Here is a 26,426-nt window from a genome sequence, read left to right on the forward strand (position 1 = left end):
GGAATTTTGAGAGCGAGATGAGGCCGAGAATTCGCCAGGGGATACCAGAAATTCGCCTAATAGTTGAGAAAACGTCGGACAAAAGCCAACAAGATAATCAGCTAAAGTGGGAATCGAACCAATGCCCGAGCGCAGCTCCGTATCAGCAGACAAACTATCGCCTGAACCAGTTCTGTGGCCGGGTTTTTTAATAAAATATTTCGGCATGACGAATTCCATCAACACTAGATACATAACGATTTCAGTAGCAGTAGCAGCAGCAGTAAGGTAGTAGTAGTAGTAGTAGTAGTAGTAGTAGTAGTAGTAGTAGTAGTAGTAGTAGTAGTAGTAGTAGTAGTAACAAGTTTAAATCAATAAATAAACCTTGGCCCATTTCTTTCTCACTTTCATAAGAAGATATTAACAATAACATTAACAATACTCCTAGTTACGTGATTAGCATTGTGCGAGGTCAATATTTACAAATGTAGAACAAAGAAAGAGAGAAATAAATCGTCCGGTCTTAATTAAGGATGACCACGAGGATCCGGAAATTAATAGCAAATAAATATAATTAATTAAATATGAATATTGTTATAAAACATAAAATGTAATAATTAAGCAACATTGATTATCAATTATAAAATAAAATTTTAGAATACGACCTTAAAATTATACTTATAAATAAAGGATTTTATTTAAAATTAGCATATCCTTAATTAAGACCTTCTGAGTGGTATAAATGAATTTGTATAATCTGCAGGGAATCTTTAAGAATTTGCGAGATGATTTTTTGAATTTTAAAAGATGGTATTGATAAGTGTTTTTAAAAATTATATGTAAATTTTGGTAAAGAACTCCGAGCATAAAAAAATAAACTAATGTGTAAATACTGGGTAGGCTGAAAAAGTCTGCTTACCTTACATCTTTTCATACAGCAGAAGTTTCTCGGCTTTATAAAAAAATTGTGATACAGACCCTACAAGAAGTTAATGACCACTCATTTTCACCCCCAAACAGAATACAGGTATAACATTATAACTTGTTTGTCTCAGAGCATCCTGTTAGCCTAGGATATTTCTTATATCATGAAAATTGGAATTTCCTATTTTATCTTCCTGCATCCGCTATTTTAATATGTAAAATATAGTGTCGATCTCCTATTTTTGTAAGCTCACGTTGTTTCATACGCCCAACTTGAAAACGGTATTTCTTTCAATTCTGAAAATAATGATCTCAAAGTTCTCTCAGTATGAGGTATTTTATACAAAATTAGTATGTAATACACATATGCACTTTTGATTACACTAACATTAGATGTAGGCCATCCCATATTATTTGCAGATGACACAAGTATAGTAATTATAGCTAATAAGTCCAACACACTCCAATTTCAACAGAGGCAATTCTCCTCAAAATGTGTGATTTGTTCTCAGCCAATAAATTAGTATTAAATTGTAACAAAACTAGCATAATCCAATTTAAATCCTGCCCAAATTCAACCTCGAAAATTTCAAGCACAATATTTGACAACAGGTCCCTAATAAAAATAACAACAACCACCAAATTTTTTGGCTTACAAATCGATGTGTTAAATTGGAAAAATCATATTAAAGAAATTACCCCTAAACTAAATTCAGCATGTTTTGCTATTACATATACGGAAGATACAGTAAATATCAATACCTCAAAAACAATATACTTTGCATACTTCCACTCGGTAATGAGTTTTGGAACAATATTCTGGGGAAATTTCACAGATAGTAACAGTATATTCCTACTACAAAAAAAAAAGAGTAATTAGAATAATAGTAAGTGACAAATCTAGGGAATTGTGTAGGACCATGTAAAAAAAAAAATAAAAATAATGCCCATGACTTGTCAGTATATTCTTTCATCTTCCTCGTATGTCATTGTCAAAACTTTGTAACTAATTCAAAAGTTCATAGCATAAATACGCGTCAAAAATGACTTTCATATTCCATTGGCAAGTCTATCGTCCTATCAAAAAGGAGTGCGTTATATGGCAGTAAAACTTTTTAATAGCCTCCCTATGGACATAAAAAATGAAATTCAAAACTTAAGATTATTATGTAGGGCCAAATTAAAGGAGTACCTAATTTCTCACGTCTTCTATTCTATAGATGAATTCATGACATTCAACAAAACTTCATGGCTATTTGTCTTGTATTAAGTACTGATACCGGTACTAAAACTTTGTGTTGTTGCAGAGGTAGACTATATTGTGAAACGCTTTTGTATACATTTGAACTAGATTGTGACTATTAAGACTTTATAGTGATATTAAGATTTTTTTTTTCGTTTGACATATTCCATATCCTAGCTGTGAAGCGATGTACGAATATCAGGGAATGCTAATAAATACAGGGAAATCATTTTATTTTTACTTCAATTTTTATTGTACCTGAGTTTTTTAATGTACTTCACTCCCACCCCTTCACACAGAATCAAGGCCACATCAGCGAATAGGGATTATAAAGAATGGACACTTCGCGTCGGTACCTTTGATGTAGCCGGACCGATTTCAATGACCTTCAAGCCAGTTAGAGCGTCAGATTCTGCTTTCTCCCTAGAGTTGGCGCTGACATCACACCAGCTAGCAGTCGACACAGCGGAAATATAATACATATAATTAATACATCTAGGTACATTATGTACTCAAATAAAATAAATTGGATCCATAAAATAATAAATCCTTCATTAACTGTAATGTCTAGACTCTAGAGTTCCTTTATAAAGAGAGTTCAGACGTTGACCCCAACAACAATTAAAATATGTAATGATTTGATAGCGCTGAAAATGGAAAAACAAAACTCTTACGAGAAGTAAAACCATATACCTATATTATATTATATACAAATATTAAACGAATTCGATACTTAATTTTATAATGCATTGTATTATTTTATAATATAATTTATGACATCCGAAATATAAAATATTATTATTACAACTAGTTTGTCACTGAGAAATAAGGAAAAGCTGTTAACTTGAATTTATTTGAAGCAAAGCGTTACTGGATTATGCAATAAGGTAGGCGATGTTTGGATCCTGTGCCTTAATTCTATTCTCAATTATTATCTCAGCGTATGCTCGATTACACTACCGCTAGCGCTTGAAAGTGGAACTAGCCGCTGGAGCACAGAGAAACAAAACACAGGAAAATTCGCTCAGTGTCAGTCAGTGTCCATTCTTTATAATCCCTATTCGCTGGCCACATATAGTAAACAGCACTGAGTTAGCGAGTATAGTACGTTCCAGACATATGTTCGCGTTTTTCAGTGACGAAAGAGCTTTCAATATTGAATCATATTTTCGCACAGGTACTGTCCGTTTGCCTACGTCGCATCCCGATTTCCCCCACCTGCTTCTGCTCGCCCCTCTGTAAAAGCTGGGCTATCTTAGCTCTTTTCTGAAAACATGAATTTCTGTTAGGAATTGGACGTTTACATAATATTATATAACTGTTTAAAATAACTAAAATAAAAAGGCCTCGTTAAGTAATTGTCACGTGATTTCCCTCCTTATCCTGCGGCATAACCACTTGGACGGACAGTAGATAGCATGTATGAGTAATTTTATCTGTGCGGGTTGGGCAGAAGTGAAGATTGAATTTACAGTACGCAAGGTAGGCCTACTCTTTTATAGAGTAGGTACAGAATTATTTCAACATGAGTTACTAGTATGAAAGACGAAACTGGTAATTGGAATTAGATGCAATAGTCTATAGTGCGTTAATATGCACAAAAGAACTGAAGCCTGTATCGAAATCAACGGCCACCATTTTCAAAACTGTGTTTAAATATTCATATTGTGATTATTTTTCAATTTACCTTCATTCCCTATATTGTGCGCTAATGTGCTATAGACAGTATAATATACACTGCATAATGAATACGTCCACATGGACAGCTCAGTTCGTGAGTAAAAATACTCATTGTTAATACTGTACTGTATTTTGTTTAAACAAAAACCTAATGAAAATTATCAAACTCGAAAGCGCGATATTTCCTAGTTTACGTAAATGGATGAACTACTTTTCTTCCCTCCTATACGTAGTAAAGTGATTTGTTTATACTCTACGTCAGTATCATCGATCTCCAGTCGTGGAAGAGGATAGCAAACGGCGTTGATCCAGAGGTATAGCCAAGTTAATACTAAAAATGTTAGTAAAAATAAAATGATGTCCCTGTACAATACAATATTAAATAATGCAGCGCATTCACAGAAAACCAACATAGCCCGCCTCAAATTTTTTTGGGTAGGCTAAACCTCAAAAGCCTCTTAAGAGCTTCGCCACTGTAGGTACAAAATAAGGGGAACAGTTATACACCTTACACGATTAATATAAAATCGAAGCTGATTTTCTGAATCTCCAACTAGTAGTAACAAACATGTTGATGACAATGATAATCATGATGATATAATATGTTATAAATTGTATGTTATATATAAAATACATTGACATTCTAATTTTATATAATATTAAGGACATTGCACTTGATTAAAACAATGAATTTTTTTTGTAATGTTTTTTTTTTTCTTAAAAAAAAAAGAACAAAATCATTTCAAATGCAAACCTGTCAGCTTCCATGCGTACTATTACACCGACTGTTTTACAGGACCCTCCACATCCTTTACCACAGGCTCAATTGACTGCAGAGGCTGGGACGCGAACCTGCGACCTTAGACACGATATGCTGGCGGGACATATCTTGTGCGCCTTAAATCGTTCGGCTAACGAACCCAACACGACTTTACCCGATTATGCAGGTATACGAAACCCTGCTTAAGAGTTAGAAATTGCGTGCAATAGTGGTATAAGTCTTCCGGTTTCTAAGGGTTAATATGTGGAAAGATCGCAGTGAAACCAAGTGTTACGATAATCGTTATTACGAACTTACACTGTTACTAGATATAATAACTCAAATTTTTTGAGTAGGCTAAGCTTCAAAAGCTTCTTAAGAGCTTCGCCACTGTATGTACAAAATAAGAGAAACCGTTCTACGCCTTGCACGATTAAACTAAAATCGAAACTGATTTTCTGAATCTGCAACTAGTTACAGTAGTACCAAACATGTTGATGACAATGATAACACTAGTCTGCGATGAAATTACTGCCTCCAAAGTTTGAATGTTTTTAGGGTATTTTTAGCATGCTGAAGTCAAATTCGAAGCCAGAAAGTTCCTATCACGTTACATTTTTTTGTTATTTTAATTTTCTTATAATATATTACGACAATTTATAGCGTAATTATATAAACTATAATACTTCAACAACTGTAGTTTTAGTATGTTAAGATATGAAAACCAAATATATTCAACATAGTTTTAAGATGTTTATATTGAAAATCAAGGATAACAGATGTTTCTTAGCAGATAGAGGGTGCAAGCATATAAGGAAGTTAGGGTGAAATAACGTGCAGCCTTGCCATTATCTTTATTTGTGGGAGATAGAAATGCCAGCCATACCTTGGTGAGAGACTCAACTCAACTCGTCTAGTTCCTCTCACATTTCAATAGTCATGTGTTTCAGCTGGAAACGAAACGAAATCAGTTTTTGAAGCTTTATTGTGGAGTAAAAAGTTGAGAGTTTTTAGTTCAGTAAGAAAGTATTTACCATGTCGTATCGAGAATGTATAAATAATCCAGACCATTTTTGTGATATAACTTACATAAAGTATACACATTGCCTAAGCAGAGGTGTAATTTTACAGATTTTGTGAAAAAATCATATCTTGCTTATTTTGGAATCAAACTTGGAGATCAAAGTAAAGCTTGGGCACCACACAAAGTATGTAGAGTATGCATTGAAGAACTTCATCATTAGATCAACGGCAGAAGACTGTTGCTATGTTTTGGAGTACCTATGGTTTGGAGAGAGCAGTCGAACCATAGTAATGACTGCTACTTCTGTTCGTGTGATGTGAAGGGGTACGATTGTAAAAATAAAAGCATATCGTGTATCCAGTTATTCGGTCAGCCATTTTACCTGTACCCCATGGGCCTGATGTACCAATCACTGTGCGACTAGAAAATCTTGAATAGTTTTCATTGAATCTGATGTGAGGAAAATTGTGACAAGTGACAGTGACTATCTACCAGAATCTGGTGCTGCAGAACTTGGCTTTAAATAAGGAAAGAGACTGTTTCAAATACATATGTGAGAAATTTCCACTACTATCTGAAGCAAATTAAAAGAATGTATATTTAATGGTCCTGACTAAAGAAAACAGATGCCTGATACAGCATTTAAAAACACTGTGGATGAAAAGGGGAAAGCAGCATGGATATCTTTCTGTGAATTTGTTTTAAAATTTCTTGGTAACAACAAGGGTCATAATTACCGAAACATTGTGGTTAACATGCTTGAAGCATACAATGAACTTGGTTGTAACATGAGTATCAAAATCCATTTTCTGTTTTCTCACCTAGATTATTTCCCCGAAAATCTAGGATTTTTGAGCGAAGAGCAAGGTGAACGATTTCACAAGGATCTGCAGGAGTTCGAAAGGAGATACCAGGGACGATGGAGCATCAGTATGCATCCTCATTATTGTTGGATGTTAAAGCGTAAAATACCTTAAGACAAAAATAAAAGAAAGAGGAGCAGGAGGACTTCCTCAACTAAGAAGCAAGTGGTGTAATTTTTTATGTGATACATTGTGCTAATTTATATATCCAATAGTGAAGTAAACAAGACAAAACAAAGCAAAAACACTCTAGTGACATGTATGAACAACCATACTCATAATTGCAGCAAGTTATGTCTTTTAAATATTGCTTTTGCATTTGAAATAAAAAAGTGAAATGAAAAAGTTTGTGATGAAATTCACGTAGGGTAAACTAGGTAGTTATTAACCAGTATACGGTGATTGACCGGTTCCTTTTTTCAAGTATATTGTGAATAAACCACGATCGTGATTTCACTTTTTGCTGCATATACCTCTAGTAGCAACCCTTATTTGTGGTTAGTTGTCGCTGTTCATCCCACTGAGTTAGTGTCTGTTGCCTGAGAGGACTGAAATCGATTGGAAATGCAATTACACGTAAACAAGTGTAAGTAACTAGAGAAATTGCTAAGAATAATGCATCCAATAATTTATTTATTCTGCAAAGGATACATAAATTCTGGTGCTCGTTTTTACACTCACAGTGTAAGAAAAGGTATAAGGTTTCCGTCCACAGAATATTATTTTGTTAAAGTTTTTATATGACATAAAAATGCCCCGTGGTTAATCGCTATAAAGTGAATGGCCGCAAACTACAGTGATTGGTCGTTCATAAATTATTTGTTAGAATAATGACCAATTTGCTCCAATTCTATATATGTTATCGGTTAAATGATGGGGATTTTTACAGGACTGATACTATATTATAATGCCTAAGCCAGGTAAAGTGCATTATACAGGGGAAGCTTTACGAAACGCTACAGAACCTGTCCACAGTGGATTTGATTTAAATGAAGCTGCCAAGAAGTTTGGTGTCCTAAAAGCAACCTTAGCGTCCAGAAGAAAATATCCCGTTGAAGGAAAAGTGTTCTTTGATCCTTGTCCAGTGCTGGGTGAAGCCATTTGTAATAACATCAGAGAAATGACACACACTTGCTTCTGATAAGGCACAAAAGAGAAAAATGGAAGAAGAGGCAAGAGAAGGAAGGAAGCGAATAAGAAATGAAAGAAAAGGCAGCGAGAAGAGTTCTTTTCTTATTTTTTTAACTTGGTTATTTAACGACACTGTATCAACTATGAGGTTATTTAGCGTCGGTGGGATTGATGGTAGCGAGATGGTATTTGGCGAGATGAGGCCGAGGATTCGTCATAGATTACCTGAAATTTGCCTTACGGTTGGGCAAAACCTCGGAAAAACCCAACCAGGTAATCAGCCCAAGCTGGAATTGAACCCGTGCCCGAACGAAACTTCGGATCGGCAGGCAAACACCTTTGCCGACAGAGCTACGCCGGTGGCGAATAGTTCTTAATGAGAAAGATCAGAAGAAGAGAAACGAAACAGACAAGAAAAAAGTGAAAATTGTGAAAATGTGTTGTTCAATCACTAATAAATGAGTATTCAATAACTGTGCAGTAGACGGTCAATCACTAATAAGCGTGTGGTCAATAACTGTGCAGTAGACGGTCAATCACTAATAAGCGTGTGGTCAATAACTGTGCAGTAGACGGTCAATAACTGTAAAAGTGGACTTGTTGTGTTTATTTAATTTATCTTTGCATTAAAATTTTCTTTTTTCTTTTGTTTATTGATTTTGATTTGTTTCTGAATCTTCACTTGACCCAATGCCTTTAAAATTCTCTCAATAAGTTACCACCGTTTTCCGCTATTTCATTGTTTTATTATTCATTAGCTTAAGTGGTCAATCACTATACAGTTTACCCTATTTATACAATACATTTAAAGTGATTTTGCAAACAAACCTGACGTGATAGAAGTAAACGGATTGAAAATTCGAATTCAGCACATCGACATTATATAAAATCACATTATTTACTTTAGGCAACAAACACAAAGTTGAAATTCGCAGGCTAGTGTAATTATTTTTTTATCTTAGTTGGTTATTTTACGACGCTTTATCAACATCTTAAATTATTTGACGTCTGAATGAGATGAAGGTGATAATGCCGGTGAAATGAGTCTGGAGTCCAGCACCAAAAAGTTACTCACCATTTGCTCATATTGGGTTGAGGGAAAACCCCGTAAAAACCTTAACCAGGTAAATTGCCCCGACAGGGAATCGAACCCAGGCCACCTGATTTCGCGGCCAGATGCGCTAACCGTTACTCCATAGGTGCGGACATGATAATTATGATGATGATGATGATGATGATGATGATGATGATAATAATAATCATCATCATTTGGTGCAAAATCTGAAGAAATTGCGGCAGGTATAAGTGACGTACAACCTCACCATTATTATCATACATAAGCATTACCGACATCATCGTTACATAGCCTATTTAATTTAAGCACAGAAAAAATAAATGAACAGTATAAAAATATGCGAGAATGACTAAAGTTACTGAACATAAAAAAAACCGTACGTACTGACATTCATAATTTAATGAGATCTATCATTACGGGAGAATGATGATGTTGAACTTATGTTTGTAACTTAGTTCGTTTGTCTCACTCAGAAACATTCAATCAGTTTCTCCGTCAAACTTGATGTGACATGATCATCAACTGTAGTAACCATCTTTCTGTTTCGGGAGCCAAGTTACAGCAGCGGTTGCGTCGTCGATATTTATACATTTGATTCACCAGGTCTCGCTAATTTTATACCCAGTACAAAGCTTTACTTTCTTGTATACGGTGCCGATTTGGCTATAGACTATAACATCATTATACTTCAAGAACTGTTAAGTAACTTTTTCCTTACGATCAATTTATTACTAATAGTCATCACTTGGCGAGTGTACGTTCAATTTCGATTACCAATTCATTTTAAATCGTTTAACATCTACGTTATTTTGTAAAATAGGCCTAAATATTATACTGGTCATTTCTAAAGCATTACTTGCACAAAAATAGACACAGAGAAGTTAAATGGTAGAAAAATTAATTTAAAATAAAGCAATCGTCCTTTTAGTACAGTGACAAAGAATTTAGTAACTTCGTAACTATAAGTCACGTAATTTCTAACCTACAATTAGTCTGTAACGTACAAATTACTAATGGCGGGTACTTGACTTACATCATTCACCCATATGAAGCCAGTGATGTAGACCAATTTACCAACAGAGTCGTTGCCAAGAGTGCGACATAGGAAGGTGGTCTACGCTACACCCGCGAAGAGATGATTGAGATTTGTTGGAATTCCACAGGGGAACCGGAGCTCCCGGAGAAAACCCCTGTGTTACGTGGACCACGGGCTTTCCCAACACAAGTTATAAATCGAGGGTAAACCAGGGATCGAACCCGGTTCCATAGGATTATAAGTCTAGTTTATAATATGACTTTATTGAGATTTAATAGCGTCTAGACTTCTAGACATAAAGGAGATAAGAGTTATTTTTAGCAGTGGTGCACATTATTTTATAGAAATTACGCTTCTTCATCCAGTGCGATGTTGTCGACTCTTCCCGCTATTATGGTCTTTAACGGGATAATCCCCTCTTTGAGCTTCTTGTCTGGCGTCCCGAGAAAAAGATGAACGAGACGCTAAATGTGCCGTTTTTTTAAATGCCGTCCCTTTTTCTAATTTATTTCCAAAAAAATGTTTTATGTTTTCGTAAATCCCGCGATTTTTTCTAAAATTAGTTTGAGTAGCCTCAGTGTAAAAGCTATTGAGAGATGAAGTGAAACATTCAAAGTGATTAAAAGTGAAGACATTATTTTTAAGGAAATTATCTAGATTGTGAGTTTTGAGTGAGAAATATGTAAATAGCAGACCGAAAAATAGAAAATTCATAGTCTGAATTTACATTTTCAATTTTGGGAAGCGAGATAAAAGGTCTAACGGCTTTTTTTGTAATAGGAGTTAATTCCTCTACTGACATGTAGGCTATTACTTTTCCTTAAAAATAAAAGAGTTAATTTAAATTCCTTATATTTCATTTTTCTAATGTTATGTAATCCTGAGAATCCAGATCAACTGACTCATGAGAGAAGAAAACACGATTAAAAAATTGAGTTTTTATAGTAGAGTGTACTGTTAAAAGTTTTTGCAGTACATTGACATATTTCATTCCAAAACAGTTCTATCAATCTATGATTACAAAAAGAATGCTTCTCACACCTGAAAACTCGTAATAAATTTAATAAAAAGTATTATGAATGTGGACGGAGTTATTCCGTATTGGATTTCGTGAACTGAAATAAACCTTCTCCATATATAGGCAGGGCTTATGCCGCATGGATTTTTTAAAGCCAAAACAGCATTAGGTTTTTAAAGTTTTGGCTTGTTTTTTTTAGTTATCTTTTCAATGAGTCATTTTAAAACATTCTACTAAATTAAAAGAAAAACAGATCGCTAACAGACGGAAAGACATACACAAGATATTCTATGCCAACATAGACCTATATTAAAGTTGCGCAAAAATTTTATACTAAATGCAAGAAGAAGACAATGGAACGAAACTGTCTGTATTCGCAAAATTACTGAATAACTTCAATAAGAATTTGCACAGTTAAATAACATCTCTTAAATATAAATCGATAGAACACTGTTCTTCAAATATTACATGACATTAATAGCAAGTTAAGGACCTGCTTCTGTAAATAAGTAAACAAACAAACAAATAAATAAATAAATAAATAAATAAATAAATAAATAAATAAATATATATATATAAATAAACGAATGAATAAATTAATAGATAGATAGATAGATAGATAGATAGATAGATAGATAGATAGATAGATAGATAGATAGATAGATAGATAGATAGACAGACAGATAGACAGACAGACAGACAGACAGATAGATAGATAGATAGACAAATAAACGAATGAATAAATCAATAAATTAATAAATACATAGATATATAAATATATAGATAAATAAATAAAGTAAATAAAATAAATAAATAAACAAATAAATAAATAAATAAAATTATACCTGCTGTATCAAATTGACATAATAATTATTAAGGAAAAACTGATTTAAATAAACACGCTACCATTACTGACATGGCCAAATTTTTATGACCCAAAAAATATACATTAATTTATATATAATATAATGCATAAATAAAGTTAAAAAGTTGAGGATTTACATCATTTCTAACTTTGGAAAAATCTTCTACAGATACATACTAGAAAAAGAAGTCAGAAACATAATAAATAATCACACAAATAAAATAAAATTCTATAAGATAACATTGCGTAACCATCAGCTGTTCTCCACATTTCTAGTGAACTCTCGTTACTATATTATACGCCACTTCAAACAGCCAATCATAACACTCCGTGGAGAACACACCTCCCGTTGCCACAGCAACGTCCAGGAATCCTACCAATAGCAGAGACTTCTCTATCTTTCTCGAATGTACCAGTTCATACTGGTATGACGTCACCGATTTTAGTACTAGAATATTCGCGTGAAGCCTCGTAACTGATGACGCAAGCGCTCCCTCCCTATATAAGACCGCGGAGAGGCAGCAGACGCCAGTTCATTACAAACAAGCGAAGAGAAAGCAACTACAAACACAGCGAAAGCAGACGATTATACGCATACGCGCGACATATAAACCAAGTCAATTTATTATTATCGTCAGTTAATAATACAGCAATGGCACCGAAAACACCAGCTATTGGAATCGACCTGGGCACCACCTACTCCTGCGTGGGTGTGTGGCAGCATGACAAAGTGGAGATCATCGCCAACGACCAGGGAAATCGCACCACTCCCAGTTACGTTGCCTTCAACGACACCGAACGCCTTATCGGCGATGCTGCCAAGAACCAGGTGGCCATGAATCCCAAGAACACAGTGTTCGATGCCAAGCGTCTCATCGGTAGGCGCTTCGACGACGACAAGATCCAGAGCGACATGAAGCACTGGCCCTTCACCGTGGTCAACGACTGCGGAAAACCTAAGATCCAGGTAAAACACAAGGGCGAGGTACGCAGATTCGCCCCCGAGGAGATCAGCTCCATGGTACTCACCAAGATGAAGGAGACTGCAGAGGCCTTCCTGGGCAACACAGTGAGGGACGCAGTCATCACAGTGCCCGCCTACTTCAACGACTCCCAGCGACAGGCCACCAAGGACGCGGGAACCATCGCGGGCCTCAACGTCCTCCGAATCATCAACGAGCCCACAGCTGCCGCCCTGGCCTACGGCCTGGACAAGAACCTCAAGGGCGAGCGGAACGTGCTCATCTTCGACCTGGGAGGAGGAACATTCGATGTCTCCATTCTCACCATCGACGAAGGCTCGCTCTTCGAGGTGAAGGCCACCGCGGGTGACACCCACCTCGGAGGAGAGGACTTCGATAACCGTCTGGTAAACCATCTGGCAGACGAGTTCAAGAGGAAGTTCAAGAAAGACATCCGAGGAAATCCCAGGGCGTTGCGACGCCTGAGGACGGCCGCCGAGAAAGCTAAGCGAACCTTGTCATCCAGCACCGAGGCCTCCATCGAAGTGGACGCGCTTATGGACGGCATCGACTTCTACTCCAAGGTATCCAGGGCGCGATTCGAGGAGCTGTGTGCAGACTTGTTCCGATCCACTCTTCATCCCGTGGAGAAGGCTCTGACTGACGCCAAGATGGATAAGGGTTCGATCCACGACATCGTGTTGGTGGGTGGGTCCACCCGAATTCCTAAGATCCAGAGCCTCCTGCAGAACTTCTTCTGTGGCAAGCAGCTCAACTTGTCCATCAACCCGGACGAGGCCGTGGCTTATGGCGCCGCCGTGCAGGCCGCCATCCTCAGCGGCGACACCAGCTCGCAGATCCAGGACGTGTTGCTCGTGGACGTGACGCCCCTGTCCCTGGGAATCGAGACGGCGGGCGGCGTCATGACGAAGATCATCGAGCGTAACGCCCGCATCCCGTGTAAGCAGACCCAGACCTTCACCACCTACTCCGACAATCAGCCTGCAGTCACTATCCAGGTCTTCGAGGGCGAGAGAGCCATGACCCGAGACAACAACCTCCTCGGAACATTCAACCTCACGGGAATTCCTCCCGCACCGAGAGGAGTGCCCCAGATCGAGGTCACCTTCAACCTCGACGCTAACGGTATCGTCAATGTCACGGCCAAGGACGTCAGCACCGGAAACTCCAAGAACATTACGATCCGTAATGACAAGGGTCGCCTCTCCAAGGAAGACATCGACAGGATGTTGGCGGAGGCCGAGCGATACAAAGAGGAAGACGAGAAACAGAGGCAGAAGGTGGCGGCCAGGAACCAACTGGAGAACTACGTCTTCAGCGTGAAGCAGGCCGTGGACGAGGCGGGCAGCAAGCTTAGCGAGGAAGACAAGAGAACAGTGAGATCGCAGTGTGACAGTGCTCTGCAGTGGCTGGACAGCAACACCCTGGCCGAGAAGGACGAGATCGAACACAAGCTGCAGGAGCTGCAAAAGATATGCAGTCCCGTCATGACCAAGATGCACCAGGGAGCTGCAGGCAGTGACTGTGGACAACAGGCGAGGGCCTCTCAGAGCTATGGCCAGGGACCGTCATCACAGGGCTCTGGTCAGGGTCCAACAGTCGAAGAGGTCTTCTAGAGTGGATTCGATAGTGTTAACTATTTGTAGGCGGCATCTTACGGCTTGCCTATGCAGTTGCATAAGACTTCTTTTTCGAAATATGAGACTAATTACGTCAACGTATAGGTTATATTGACATCGCGAATGGTTGTTAACAATATGATGTTGCTATTTGTGTGTGTGAATTCAAATGGAAAATATTTATTGAATTTGTGTTAGAGCGCTGTGAGTTGAGAAATTGCAAGTAAATATGTATGTATGTTAGTGTTTGTATGCTTATCAATGTATTTATTTATTTTTGTAAATAAAAGTACACTTACAAAATAGCAGAAGTTGTTTTCATTTCGTAGTACATGGATTCAGATATAAAACATGTTTCCTCAATTCCTTCATATAATTCCAAATACAAGTTAACGTGAAGTAATTTCTTTGTAATGCCTCTAATAAATGAGACGTATTTCTGTGTTGGTGGTGTGTAGGTAAACATAAAGGTCGACATTAATTTACTTTCTATCTCAATAAGAATGGAAATTATGAGTATCTTATGCTTTTTATATACGAAAATATAAGGTGTTATGTGACATATTCGTAATAAAAAATTTTCAAAGGAACTGAAACCTTTCCATATTTTTCTTAAACGTACTGTACACGGAAATGAAACCGTTTGATATTATGATTGCCTTTCCATTACGAGACAGATGATAGGATATGTTTACGAATGTTTTTAATACACGGCATACTCTATAATCTTCACGATTACAATGTCTAACTACTGTAAAGGTATACAGTGAATACAGACCGCAAGAGACTTTTTACACGCTGCACTGTTTACTTCACTGATGAGAATAATATAAGGATTATTATAAATAATATTTTCACAGACGTTTCAAGCAAATCGTCCATTCAAATTAATTAAAAGAGGAGAAAAACAAACCCTCAGTAAAACAGAAATGTCCTGAGAATTAAAGTTTAAAATTCATAACTGTGCGGGAAGGAAGAGTCTTCTGTATGAAGGTGAATACTAGTCTACTGTCCACATTTCACGAGATGATCCGAGCAAGGAATGCAAGGTTTTCCCCACTCTCACAACAAAACATCCAGACAGAAACGGGTTTGTGTGCTCTAAACTTTCGCTATCAACTACAGTGAAAACATTATCCCTCGTTAAACATTAACTTTGTACCCCTATTATTAATTCAAACAGGCTACATATTATACATTTAATATCTATAATTAAGTTAATTAGGGAAAGCAATTATTCAGTGACAGTGTTATACCTTACCAATCAATGTAAATATATTTCTGGTTTACAATATAGTAATTAATAATAATAATAATAATAATAATAATAATAATAATAGTCTAATAATTAAATAACCTAAACTGCATAGGCTACACCTGTGGAGTATTAGTTAGTGCGTCTGGCCGCGAAAGCAGGTGACTCGGGTTGAATCCCGGTCGCGGCAAGTTACTTGGTTGAGGTTTTTTTCCAGGGTTTTCCCTCAACCCAATATGAACAAGTGCTGGACCCGGACTCATTTCACTGGCATTACCATCTTCATCTCATTCAGACGCTAAATAACCTGAGATGTTGACATAGCGTCGTAAAATTTATTAAGATTTTTTTTAATATATAGAAATTAAAATTTTTACGAGTATAATGTTGCATGTTATTTAAATGAAATATTAAAGCGTCATGTATACTTTTGAGCTAACTAAAGTTTTAAATTTGTTTCCCTCTCGAAGTCACACCCATGGTTAACTGAAGTTATTGCAAGTTTCAATGATTTAATGTTGACATTATGAGAATATTATTAAGTCAGTGTAAATGAAATTAGTATTAAATTACAAAAAATAAATGCCTGCGTATTTAGCAGCCCTTTCTATAGCATTCACCAAAGGACACAATAATCTCTTCTGCCTTGCTTCTTCATCACACATCTTTATTACATGCGCTACACTTTGTCGTGCTTCGCTATGTATAGTTTTTCCATTTTTACGCTTTGTAAACATTATGACAACTGATATCTGACACTATTGAAATCAAATAGAACTCTACTTCGCTTTAAAACTACTTAACTAAATATTTCACTGACTAAACAACTTCGTAACTCATTGTCTAACTAAATTACTAATTTAAGATAATTGCCTAATTAAAGCGTAATGCAGCCAATCTGGCACGTTCTTTAAGTTAACTTAAGAAATTTAAATCTGACTTAAGAATATTTTAATATAAACTACGCTTGTTATCCACAGTATTCACAACATCAACATCATACAATTAAATCTCAACAGTAACTAAAATGCTTGCATAGTTTGCAAAACCAACGTTTTCAGGTCGAGTGTCACTGAACTTTGTCCCAGCCAGTCAATGGCACCACCCTCATCTACCTGCTCTTTCAGACCCGCTGAGTTATTGTACATTTCCTTACCCTCGTCTCTTACCCCGCAAGGACCATTCCCCCTCGCAGAGATCATGTCGTGAAGGTAGTCAGAATGAAGGGGGGGGGGGAGAGCAACGGTGAATTGGTCAATGGTTGAGCCGGACGTCGACCAGTCAGACAGGATAGCTGTTTGTAACGATCCCCACAGTATTAGTATTAGTATTACAGTCTTACTAATAAACCGTGTTTAGTTTTTATACGAGACTTATGCAGAGTTGAGACAGAAAACGTTACTAATAAACCGTGTATAAGCTATGGACGTATAAACAGGCTGTAACTATACAATGGGAATTGCTTTGCAGTAGTTATGTACACGAAACCCCTTGTTTAAGCGTTGTATATAGTGAAAAAAGGGTCTTTCCCGGGGGTAAAAGGCGGTCAGAGCGTGGTGCCGACCACACCACCTCATTCTAGTGCCGAGGTCATGGAAAGCATGGGGCTCTACCTCCATGCCCCCCAAGTGCCTTCATGGCATGTTACGGGGATACCTTTACCTTTACCTTTATATAGTGAAAAAATGGCCGCCCCTTTAACAGCTGTTCGTATCGACTGTTATTTTATGATGATGTTTACCTTGTAACCACAGAAGAACAAACCAAAGATTATAGAATTATTAGAATAATATTGCTGTAGCTTGTACTCTTTGACCAAAATGTTGTGTGGTAATCGATTAGAGCTAGTTGTACTATCGATATTTCAACACGCCACACTAGAGCGCTCTACCGGATCCAGTAGAGAACCTCTGATATTCTATTACCTTTCGTAAGAAGTAATGACGAAACTATGACGTAGCTATGTAACAGTTATACTGTTATACACGACGTATGTAGTGATTATTAGTAAGGAATTTACACACAACTTATAAACGAGCTACTCATTGTATAAGTATAAGACAGTTAAACGTCTGTATATAGAGTTTTTATTAGTAAGACCGTTAGTATTTATTTATTTAACCTGGTAGAGATAAGGCCGTCAGGCCTTCTCTGCCCCTCTACCAGGGGATTACAACCATAACATGAACAATAAGATTACAATTAATATTAAATTTACAATTACAATAAAAATTAAAGTACGACAAGAATACCTGATTAATGAAAGGTAGACATTTTATCATAGTAGTTAAGAACAAAGAATATTTTTGTATTTACTAAATTACAAATTAAACCTACAATAACAAAATTCTATAGTGATGAAATTACCGGATATTGAGATATTTTGTGGTAGATTAAAAGAACTATTTACAAGAAACCATGTCTGAACGAGTCTCAATTACTGACCAAGTGCCTAATAAGTTTGCGTTTGAATTGAATTTTATTTCGACAGTCCCTGATGCTAGCAGGTAACGAATTCCAGAGTCTTGGCAGGGCTATTGTGAAAGAGGATGAGTATGAGGAGGTGCGATGGGATGGTATTGTTAGTATTATTTCATGGCGAGAGCGTGTGTTCAGATTGTGGTTTTCACCTGACGACGAAGAGAGATTCAGTCTTCGAAACGTTGTGCGACAATTCAAAACGTTCTCGGGCTTCCAGCCAGGTACTAAGTTGCTGATCCACCGACGTTTCGAGAACCTTCATCTTCCTCGTCTTCAGGGTTAACTGGTAGGCCTAATTAAGGGGGATATCTTGCTCCTTATTTAAGGTGCCGGGGCGAGTGGCCAGCCGAGGAGCTGGCTAAATAGATGCATGGATAAATGAATAAGGAAATAAATTGTTAAATAAAGTAAGAAAATAATCACCGGATAAATAAACGAGCGAAATCTATACTAATAATAAATCTGTAGCGGAAATTTTTCTGGTAATTTTCGATTTTCCAAAAATAATTGGTTCTAACATGTATAATTAACCATCCTGAAACCGAAAATCGCTTTTTTGAAATTTTTGTTTGTACGTCTGTCTGTCTGGATGTTTGTTACCTTTTCACGCGATAATGACTGAACCGATTTATATGAAAACTGGAATATAAATTAAGTTCCTTGTAATTTAGGTTTTAGGATATATATCATTCAAAATACCTTATTTAAAAGGGGGGTTATTAATTTTTATGAAAAATGTTACATAACAAAAGTTTCTTCAAAAATGATTTCCGATAAGTTTTATTCTATACAAAATTTTGATACGACTGATATTTAATGAGATAAATGGGTTTTAAAATTAAGATAACAACGCCATCTAAGGCGCTGTAATGAAATAAAAACAAGTGACTTCAACTATAAAGGGACCTTGGACAACAATAATCGAAAGCTATTAAACATAGCCTACAGAGAAAGTTTCTGTGTTTGTATGAAGTAATATCGAAAGCTAATTAATTACTAAATGATATGTCAATCTTCATTAAACTATGGTTGCATGTAATAACAATTAAGAAACATGTTAAAGGAATTATCATTGCACCAAATGAGTGCTCTCTGGACCAAAATGATCGCATTTTAATTATTTAAATACAATTTAAATTAAGTAACATATTAAACGATTTATCCTTCTATCAAAACGAATGTTTCCTAGATCAAACGTCTTATTTTAATTATGTAATTACTCTATATTTATTTCTAACAGGTGCAGCGGAGCGCACGGTTACGGCTAGTAATAAATAAATAAATAAATTTATCCATTTTTGATACGTAATGTCGAAGTTTATGACAATCACAAAAATGTCATAATGAGATACTTTCCCACACTAATGCTGCAAAGTGAAGTACACGTTAAAATAGATGTACAGTAATATTTATTTATGTCGTACACATTAACTACAATTTTTTATAATTTGTCAGAGTGAGCCTCGATTTCGAAACTATTCAGCTAATAATGATTTACAACGATGCAAACATTATGACAGAAAATGGAAAATACATTATCTCCTAGTAATTTGTTTATAGTGTCTTAGTTATCATAGCTAATGCAAATTCAATTGTTTCATTAATTGTATTATAGCCTAAACAAAATTCTGTAGCCCTTTTCCCAGAGAGACTGTCAAATCTAATAATATATCAACATTTTAGATTAAATCACAGTCTAATATATACAGTCACGAAGCTTGAGTTGTGAGGCTCCTAGGAACAATAGACTGTGCCGGTACTATTTCGCATTTTCTGTAATGAGGCGATAGTAGCGATCCTAGTGGTCAACAACTATCTATGGATGCATATTTACTAGGTATTGAGCTTCGTGACTATATATACTAGACTGTGATTAAATAGTGAACAGTAAAATATTGAAATTTGAAAGCACATGAAACGTTGTGCAATTTGAGTATCCTAAGATCATATATTATTATATTCGAATGATTATGAAACACAGCCTGCTAGCCTGGTTTGACAATTTTCCCGTCTGGTATTGAAGATCAAATAGTATGAGGTGTTACGATCGTAAATAACTATTATCTCACAGAAGGGACGTCCGGTGTACTTCGGCCTTACTTGTTTAATAAAGGTAAATCAACATTAAGACACGAAAAGAAAAGAAAAGAAAAGAAAGTAACTCCATGTTTATACTGTCACATAACATAGTGAGGGAGGGAGTCTGTCTGAGACAGGAAAATATACTGACTTAATTTCTTCAGATTGAGCTCATATTTGCTTGAAACACTACTAACTGAGCCACAAAGGGAAATAACGGTAGATCTATTTCAAACTAATTTAAGCGACTTAATTTTGAAACAAAAATAAAAACGAATAGAGAAGAGTACACGCCTGTCAGATCTATTTTAAATTAATTTACGTAACTTAATTTTGAAACAAAAATACAAGTGACTTAATTTTGAAACAAAAATAAAGGGACTTAATTTTGAAACAAATATAAAAGGAATGGAGAAGAGTGTACGCCTGTTACATCTATTTTAAATTAATTTAAGTGACTTAATTAAAAATAAAATAAAAACGAACAGAGAAGAGTGCATGCCTGTTACATCTATTTTAAATTAATTTAAGTGACTTAATTTTTAAACAAAAATAAAAGGAATGGAGAAGAGTGTACGCCTGTTACATCTATTTTAAATTAATTTAAGTGACTTAATTAAAAATAAAATAAAAACGAATAGAGAAGAGTGCATGCCTGTTACATCTATTTTAAATTAATTTAAGTGACTTAATTTTTAAACAAAAATAAAAGGAATGGAGAAGAGTGTACGCCTGTTACATCTATTTTAAATTAATTTAAGTGACTTAATTAAAAATAAAATAAAAACGAATAGAGAAGAGTGCATGCCTGTTACATCTATTTTAAATTAATTTAAGTGACTTAATTTTTAAACAAAAATAAACGGAATGGAGAAGAGTGTACGCCTGTTACATCTATTTTAAATTAATTTAAATGACTTAATTAAAAATAAAATAAAAACGAATAGAGAAGAGTGCATGCCTGTTACATCTATTTTAAATTAATTTAAGTGACTTAATTTAAAACAAAAATAAAATGAATAGTATAATAATCAAAACTTGAATAATGTGAGTCATGAAATAAATTGAAGTAGTTTTTTAGTTTTCCTTCATATCTTGTATAAGAAAATAAATATAATAAAAAACGACATATCTGCTTATGTCACCTAGGCACAGATTTACGACTCCTCTGACTAGAATCGATAAGAATGAAAAATGTGAGAGATTTCGGGTTTCATACAATAAAACTCGCATAACGTTATAAACTGGACGCATTAATCGCCCGTTGTATGAAAGACACAACTACTGCTTTTTACATTTAAGATACTATTACGAGTACTGGGTTAAGAAATTTACTATGGATATGCGGGATAGCATAACTTTGCATACATATGACTCACCTAATATACAAAATAAGTTTTTTTTACGTTTTCTTGGTAATATCTAGAATCACTACTTACGACATAAAAATTAGTTTCAGTTGCTTTAAACGTGCATATAACGACATACTACAAAACGATTAAAACTACAGAACAAAATGTGAACAACGAATTCAAAATGATTTCCACAAAACAGCTTAAAAGAAGCCTACTTAGTTTTTTCATGTCTGACAGAAATGCTTATTTTGTTCTAAAAGTTTGGCCAAGTGACGATCCATCGCCACAATTAATGTGATTTGGGCATAGAAACGCACACGATTTACTGTCCTCAATGAAGCAGCGACCAATAGTACAATGAGACAGAAATCATAGTCTAAGATAAGATAAAAATTTACAGTTAAAAATGTATGGTTATGAGATGACAATAATGCACGAAACCTGCAACAGATTCTGTAACAAGCAGCCTACAACAGATTTTTGTGTGTGTGTGTTTTTTTAAATAAATCACGCTATGGCTTAGTTCAGAAAAATAATCCCAAAAAGTGGGGTGAATCGTCAGTGTAAAGCAGTGGGTTATATGATTTTAGCCTGTAGGCCCTAACATAATTTTAAGTATTTTCAGATTCAATGAAATCCACATACGTTGCTACAAAGTATAAAAGGAAATGATTTAGTTCACTTTTATTATGTCAACCATTAGGCATTTTGAAGTCCAATTAAATTCACATAGTATTTTGCTCAACTACGTGCAAAAAACATGAAAGTATCTAAATATTCGAATTCAAAACGAAGAAATAAGACGTATAAAAACCAAGAACACTAGCTGTATTCCCTAGCATGATCTGTATAACGCGCACGAAACGATCGCTACTATAGGGAACAATTCTATTTACAACGATCAGCTGTTCTCATAGTAGCTGGCACGCTGCCTTTAATCAATACGTCACTATCTTACGTCACTTCACACAGCCAATCATAAACTTGCTAGCCAACACACCTCTTGGTCCAACCATTAACAGAAAGTTCTCCATCCTTCTCGAATGTTCTCGTTTGTACTGGTATGACGTCGAAGTTACTAGCAGGTTCACGCGAACTCTCGAAGCTGATGACGCAAGCGCTCCCTCCCTATATAAGACCGCGGAGAGGCAGCAGACGGCAGTTCAGTAGAAACAAGCGACAAGTAAACTAGTGCAAACACAGCGGAAGCAGACGATTATACGCATACGTGCGACTTTTGTACCAAGTGAATTTATTATTATCGGAAGTTAATAACATAACAATGGCACCGAAAACACCAGCTATTGGAATAGACCTGGGCACCACCTACTCCTGCGTGGGTGTGTGGCAGCATGACAAAGTGGAGATCATCGCCAACGACCAGGGAAATCGCACCACTCCCAGTTACGTTGCCTTCAACGACACCGAACGCCTTATCGGTGATGCTGCCAAGAACCAGGTGGCCATGAATCCCAAGAACACAGTGTTCGACGCCAAGCGTCTCATCGGTAGACGCTTCGACGACGACAAGATCCAGAGCGACATGAAGCACTGGCCCTTCACCGTGGTCAACGACTGCGGAAAACCTAAGATCCAGGTGGAACACAAGGGAGAGGTTCGCAGATTCGCCCCCGAGGAGATCAGCTCCATGGTACTCAGCAAGATGAAGGAGACTGCAGAGGCCTTCCTGGGCAACACAGTGAGGGACGCAGTCATCACAGTGCCCGCCTACTTCAACGACTCCCAGCGACAGGCCACCAAGGACGCGGGAACCATCGCGGGCCTCAACGTCCTCCGAATCATCAACGAGCCCACAGCTGCCGCCCTGGCCTACGGCCTGGACAAGAACCTCAGGGGCGAGCGGAACGTGCTCATCTTCGATCTGGGAGGAGGGACATTCGACGTCTCCATCCTCACCATCGACGAAGGCTCGCTCTTCGAGGTGAAGGCCACCGCGGGTGACACCCACCTCGGAGGAGAGGACTTCGACAACCGTCTGGTAAACCACCTGGCAGACGAGTTCAAGAGGAAGTTCAAGAAAGACATCCGAGGAAATCCCAGGGCGTTGCGACGCCTGAGGACGGCCGCCGAGAAAGCCAAGCGTACCTTGTCATCCAGCACCGAGGCCTCCATCGAAGTGGACGCGCTTATGGACGGCATCGACTTCTATTCCAAGGTATCCAGGGCGCGATTCGAGGAGCTGTGTGCCGACCTCTTCCGATCCACTCTTCATCCCGTGGAGAAGGCTCTGACTGACGCTAAGATGGACAAGGGTTCGATCCACGACATCGTGTTGGTGGGTGGGTCCACCCGAATTCCTAAGATCCAGAGCCTCCTGCAGAACTTCTTCTGTGGCAAGCAGCTCAACTTGTCCATCAACCCGGACGAGGCCGTGGCTTATGGCGCTGCCGTGCAGGCCGCCATCCTCAGCGGGGACACCAGCTCGCAGATCCAGGACGTGCTACTCGTGGACGTGACGCCCTTGTCCCTGGGAATCGAGACGGCGGGCGGCGTCATGACTAAGATCATCGAGCGTAACGCCCGCATCCCGTGTAAGCAGACCCAGACCTTCACCACCTACTCCGACAATCAGCCTGCAGTCACTGTCCAGGTCTTCGAGGGCGAGAGGGCCATGACCCGAGACAACAACCTCCTCGGAACATTCAACCTCACGGGAATTCCTCCCGCACCCAGAGGAGTGCCTCAGATCGAGGTCACCTTCAACCTCGACGCTAACGGCATCGTCAATGTCACGGCGAAGGACGCCAGCACCGGAAACTCCAAGAACATTACGATCCGTAATGACAAGGGTCGCCTCTCCAAGGAAGACATCGACAGGATGTTAGCGGAGGCCGAGCGATACAAAGAGGAAGACGAGAAACAGAGGCAGAAGGTGGCGGCCAGGAACCAACTGGAGAACTACGTCTTCAGCGTGAAGCAGGCCGTGGACGAGGCGGGCAACAAGCTTAGCGAGGAAGACAAGAGAACAGTGAGATCGCAGTGTGACAGTGCTCTGCAGTGGCTGGACAGCAACTCCCTGGCCGAGAAGGACGAGATCGAACACAGGCTGCAGGAGCTGCAGAAGATATGCAGTCCCGTCATGACCAAGATGCACCAGGGAGCAGCTGACAGTGGCTGTGGGCAGCAGGGGAGGGCCTCGCAGGGCTATGGCCAGGGACCGTCATCACAGGGCTCTGGTCAGGGCCCAACAATCGAGGAAGTGTTTTAGAGCGGAATAGACAATATCAACTATAACAGAGAACATTGCATTTGTTACAGACTTCTTTTTAGAGACCTGAGACTGATTATAATAACCCATATATTGAGTTTATTGAATGGTTGTGAATAATATTCCTATTAGTGAGTATAAATGGAAGTGTAAATATTTATTGATTTTTATTTTTGTTTGTGTTCACATGAGTAATTGGTATATATGTTAGTGATTTTATAGTTTTTAGGTATTTTTGTAAATAAAGTACACTTACAAAATGAGTTTCTGTCTGATTTCATAGTATTTAAGATTCAATGAGTAAACCTTTTCCTCATTTCCTTAATTCCTTCATTGAATTCCAGATAAGTTTTACGTATATGGAAATTAGTTTAAAAATAAAGAAACTAATTTAAGGCCTTCACAAAAAAAATTATTACTGTGTTGGTGATATAAGTATTAAGTCTGAGATTAATTCAGTTTGTGCCAAGATTGTGATGAATTTGAAATAGGTAAGCACATTATACGAAAATATGAAGAGACATGTAATATACTCCCAATAGGCCTATAACTTTTCCTATGAACAATCTGAAATGTTTTCATAGTTCTCCTTATTCGACATGAAAAGACAATACGCAATTATAAAGATGTACTTAAATCTTTTCCATTATGGGATTAATTAAATTGTTTACAAAAACTGGCAGTAATTATAATCTGGGTAACCATATGTCCTGGATTTCCTTGGATTGTTCTGGATTTTAATGGTGTGTCCTAGATTGAGTTACATTTGTCCCGAATCTAAAAAAAGATTACCTGTTATCAATAAATACAATAAATACCTACTTACAAAATCTGTTTCGCTTTTTTGATAGATATGGCCTGACGAACTACAGTTAGGTAACTGAAGGGAATTTCGTAATATAACCCGTGTAACATGTAACAATACGATAACTTTCGCTTTTCTGTAAGAGTCTGGTATACGCACATGATTTTTTCATACATTTACATAATTCACTCGTTACAGTCTTACACCACTGAATAATACACACAGGTCCGACAGTGAAAGAGGCAATGCAATTGTGTAGAATAAACATTAGCCAGAAGATCTTTTCTTGCAACGTGAAGTTTTATATGTCCATCACTAATATACTTTCAGTCTCATTGTCACGGGAAGGTATTTATGGAGATTAATTTTATCAATTTTTTTAATATTGGTGTCGTTGGAGACTGATTTGTACTCTTGGCGGAGATTAATGGAAATTTCGGAAAATACAAATTATTTTGAAACTGGAGTATTAACTCGGTATGAATATTACTTTTCAAATAATCAACATTAAAGGGTCCACACCTGTGGAGTAACGGTTAGCGCGTCTGGCCGCGAAACTAGGTGGCCCGGGTTTCATTCCCGTTCGGGGCAAGTTACCTGGTTGAAGATTTTTCCGGGGTTTTCCCTCAACCCAATACGAGCAAATGTTGGGTAACTTTTGGTGCTGGACCCCGGACTCATTTCACCGGCATTATGACCTTCATCTCATTCAGACGCTAAATAACCTAGATGTTGATAAAAGCGTCGTATAATAACCCACTAAAATAAAAAAAAAATAAAAAAAGAACATTAAAGGTTCGTTCGATTCTGGTAAAGTTGCAGTATGGCCAATTTGTTGGATTGAGACTATATTTAACAGACATTCATTAAAAACTAGAAATACTTGCAGCCTTCAAATTAACACTTTCAATATATTAGTGAAATGAGTTCACTAATGTAATCAAAACACCTGGAATACCATGTAATGTAGCCTACTTGGATATATAACAAATTCAAGTGAAAAAAAAATCTGAAAAAAAAAA

At 37.3% G+C, this 26,426-nt stretch overlaps 3 protein-coding genes across 12 annotated transcripts in view; 2 read left to right on the top strand and 1 right to left on the bottom strand.

Moving 5' to 3' along the window:
• Positions 1–26,426, bottom strand: part of unc79 (UNC-79 domain-containing protein) — a 216,646-nt gene that overhangs the window by 79,944 nt on the left and 110,276 nt on the right. The gene's annotated exons all lie outside the window — the stretch shown is intronic.
• Positions 12,117–14,505, top strand: LOC138702029 (heat shock protein 70 A1-like). The gene has a single exon (XM_069829525.1). It carries the CDS (start codon positions 12,251–12,253, stop codon positions 14,195–14,197), a length of 1,947 nt encoding a protein of 648 aa, XP_069685626.1. The 5' UTR covers positions 12,117–12,250; the 3' UTR covers positions 14,198–14,505.
• LOC138702032 (heat shock protein 68-like) lies at positions 22,525–24,862 on the top strand. The gene has a single exon (XM_069829528.1). It carries the CDS (start codon positions 22,653–22,655, stop codon positions 24,597–24,599), a length of 1,947 nt encoding a protein of 648 aa, XP_069685629.1. The 5' UTR covers positions 22,525–22,652; the 3' UTR covers positions 24,600–24,862.

The sequence above is a fragment of the Periplaneta americana genome, chromosome 6, assembly GCF_040183065.1.
Source record: "Periplaneta americana isolate PAMFEO1 chromosome 6, P.americana_PAMFEO1_priV1, whole genome shotgun sequence".
Lineage (NCBI taxonomy): Eukaryota > Metazoa > Arthropoda > Insecta > Blattodea > Blattidae > Periplaneta > Periplaneta americana.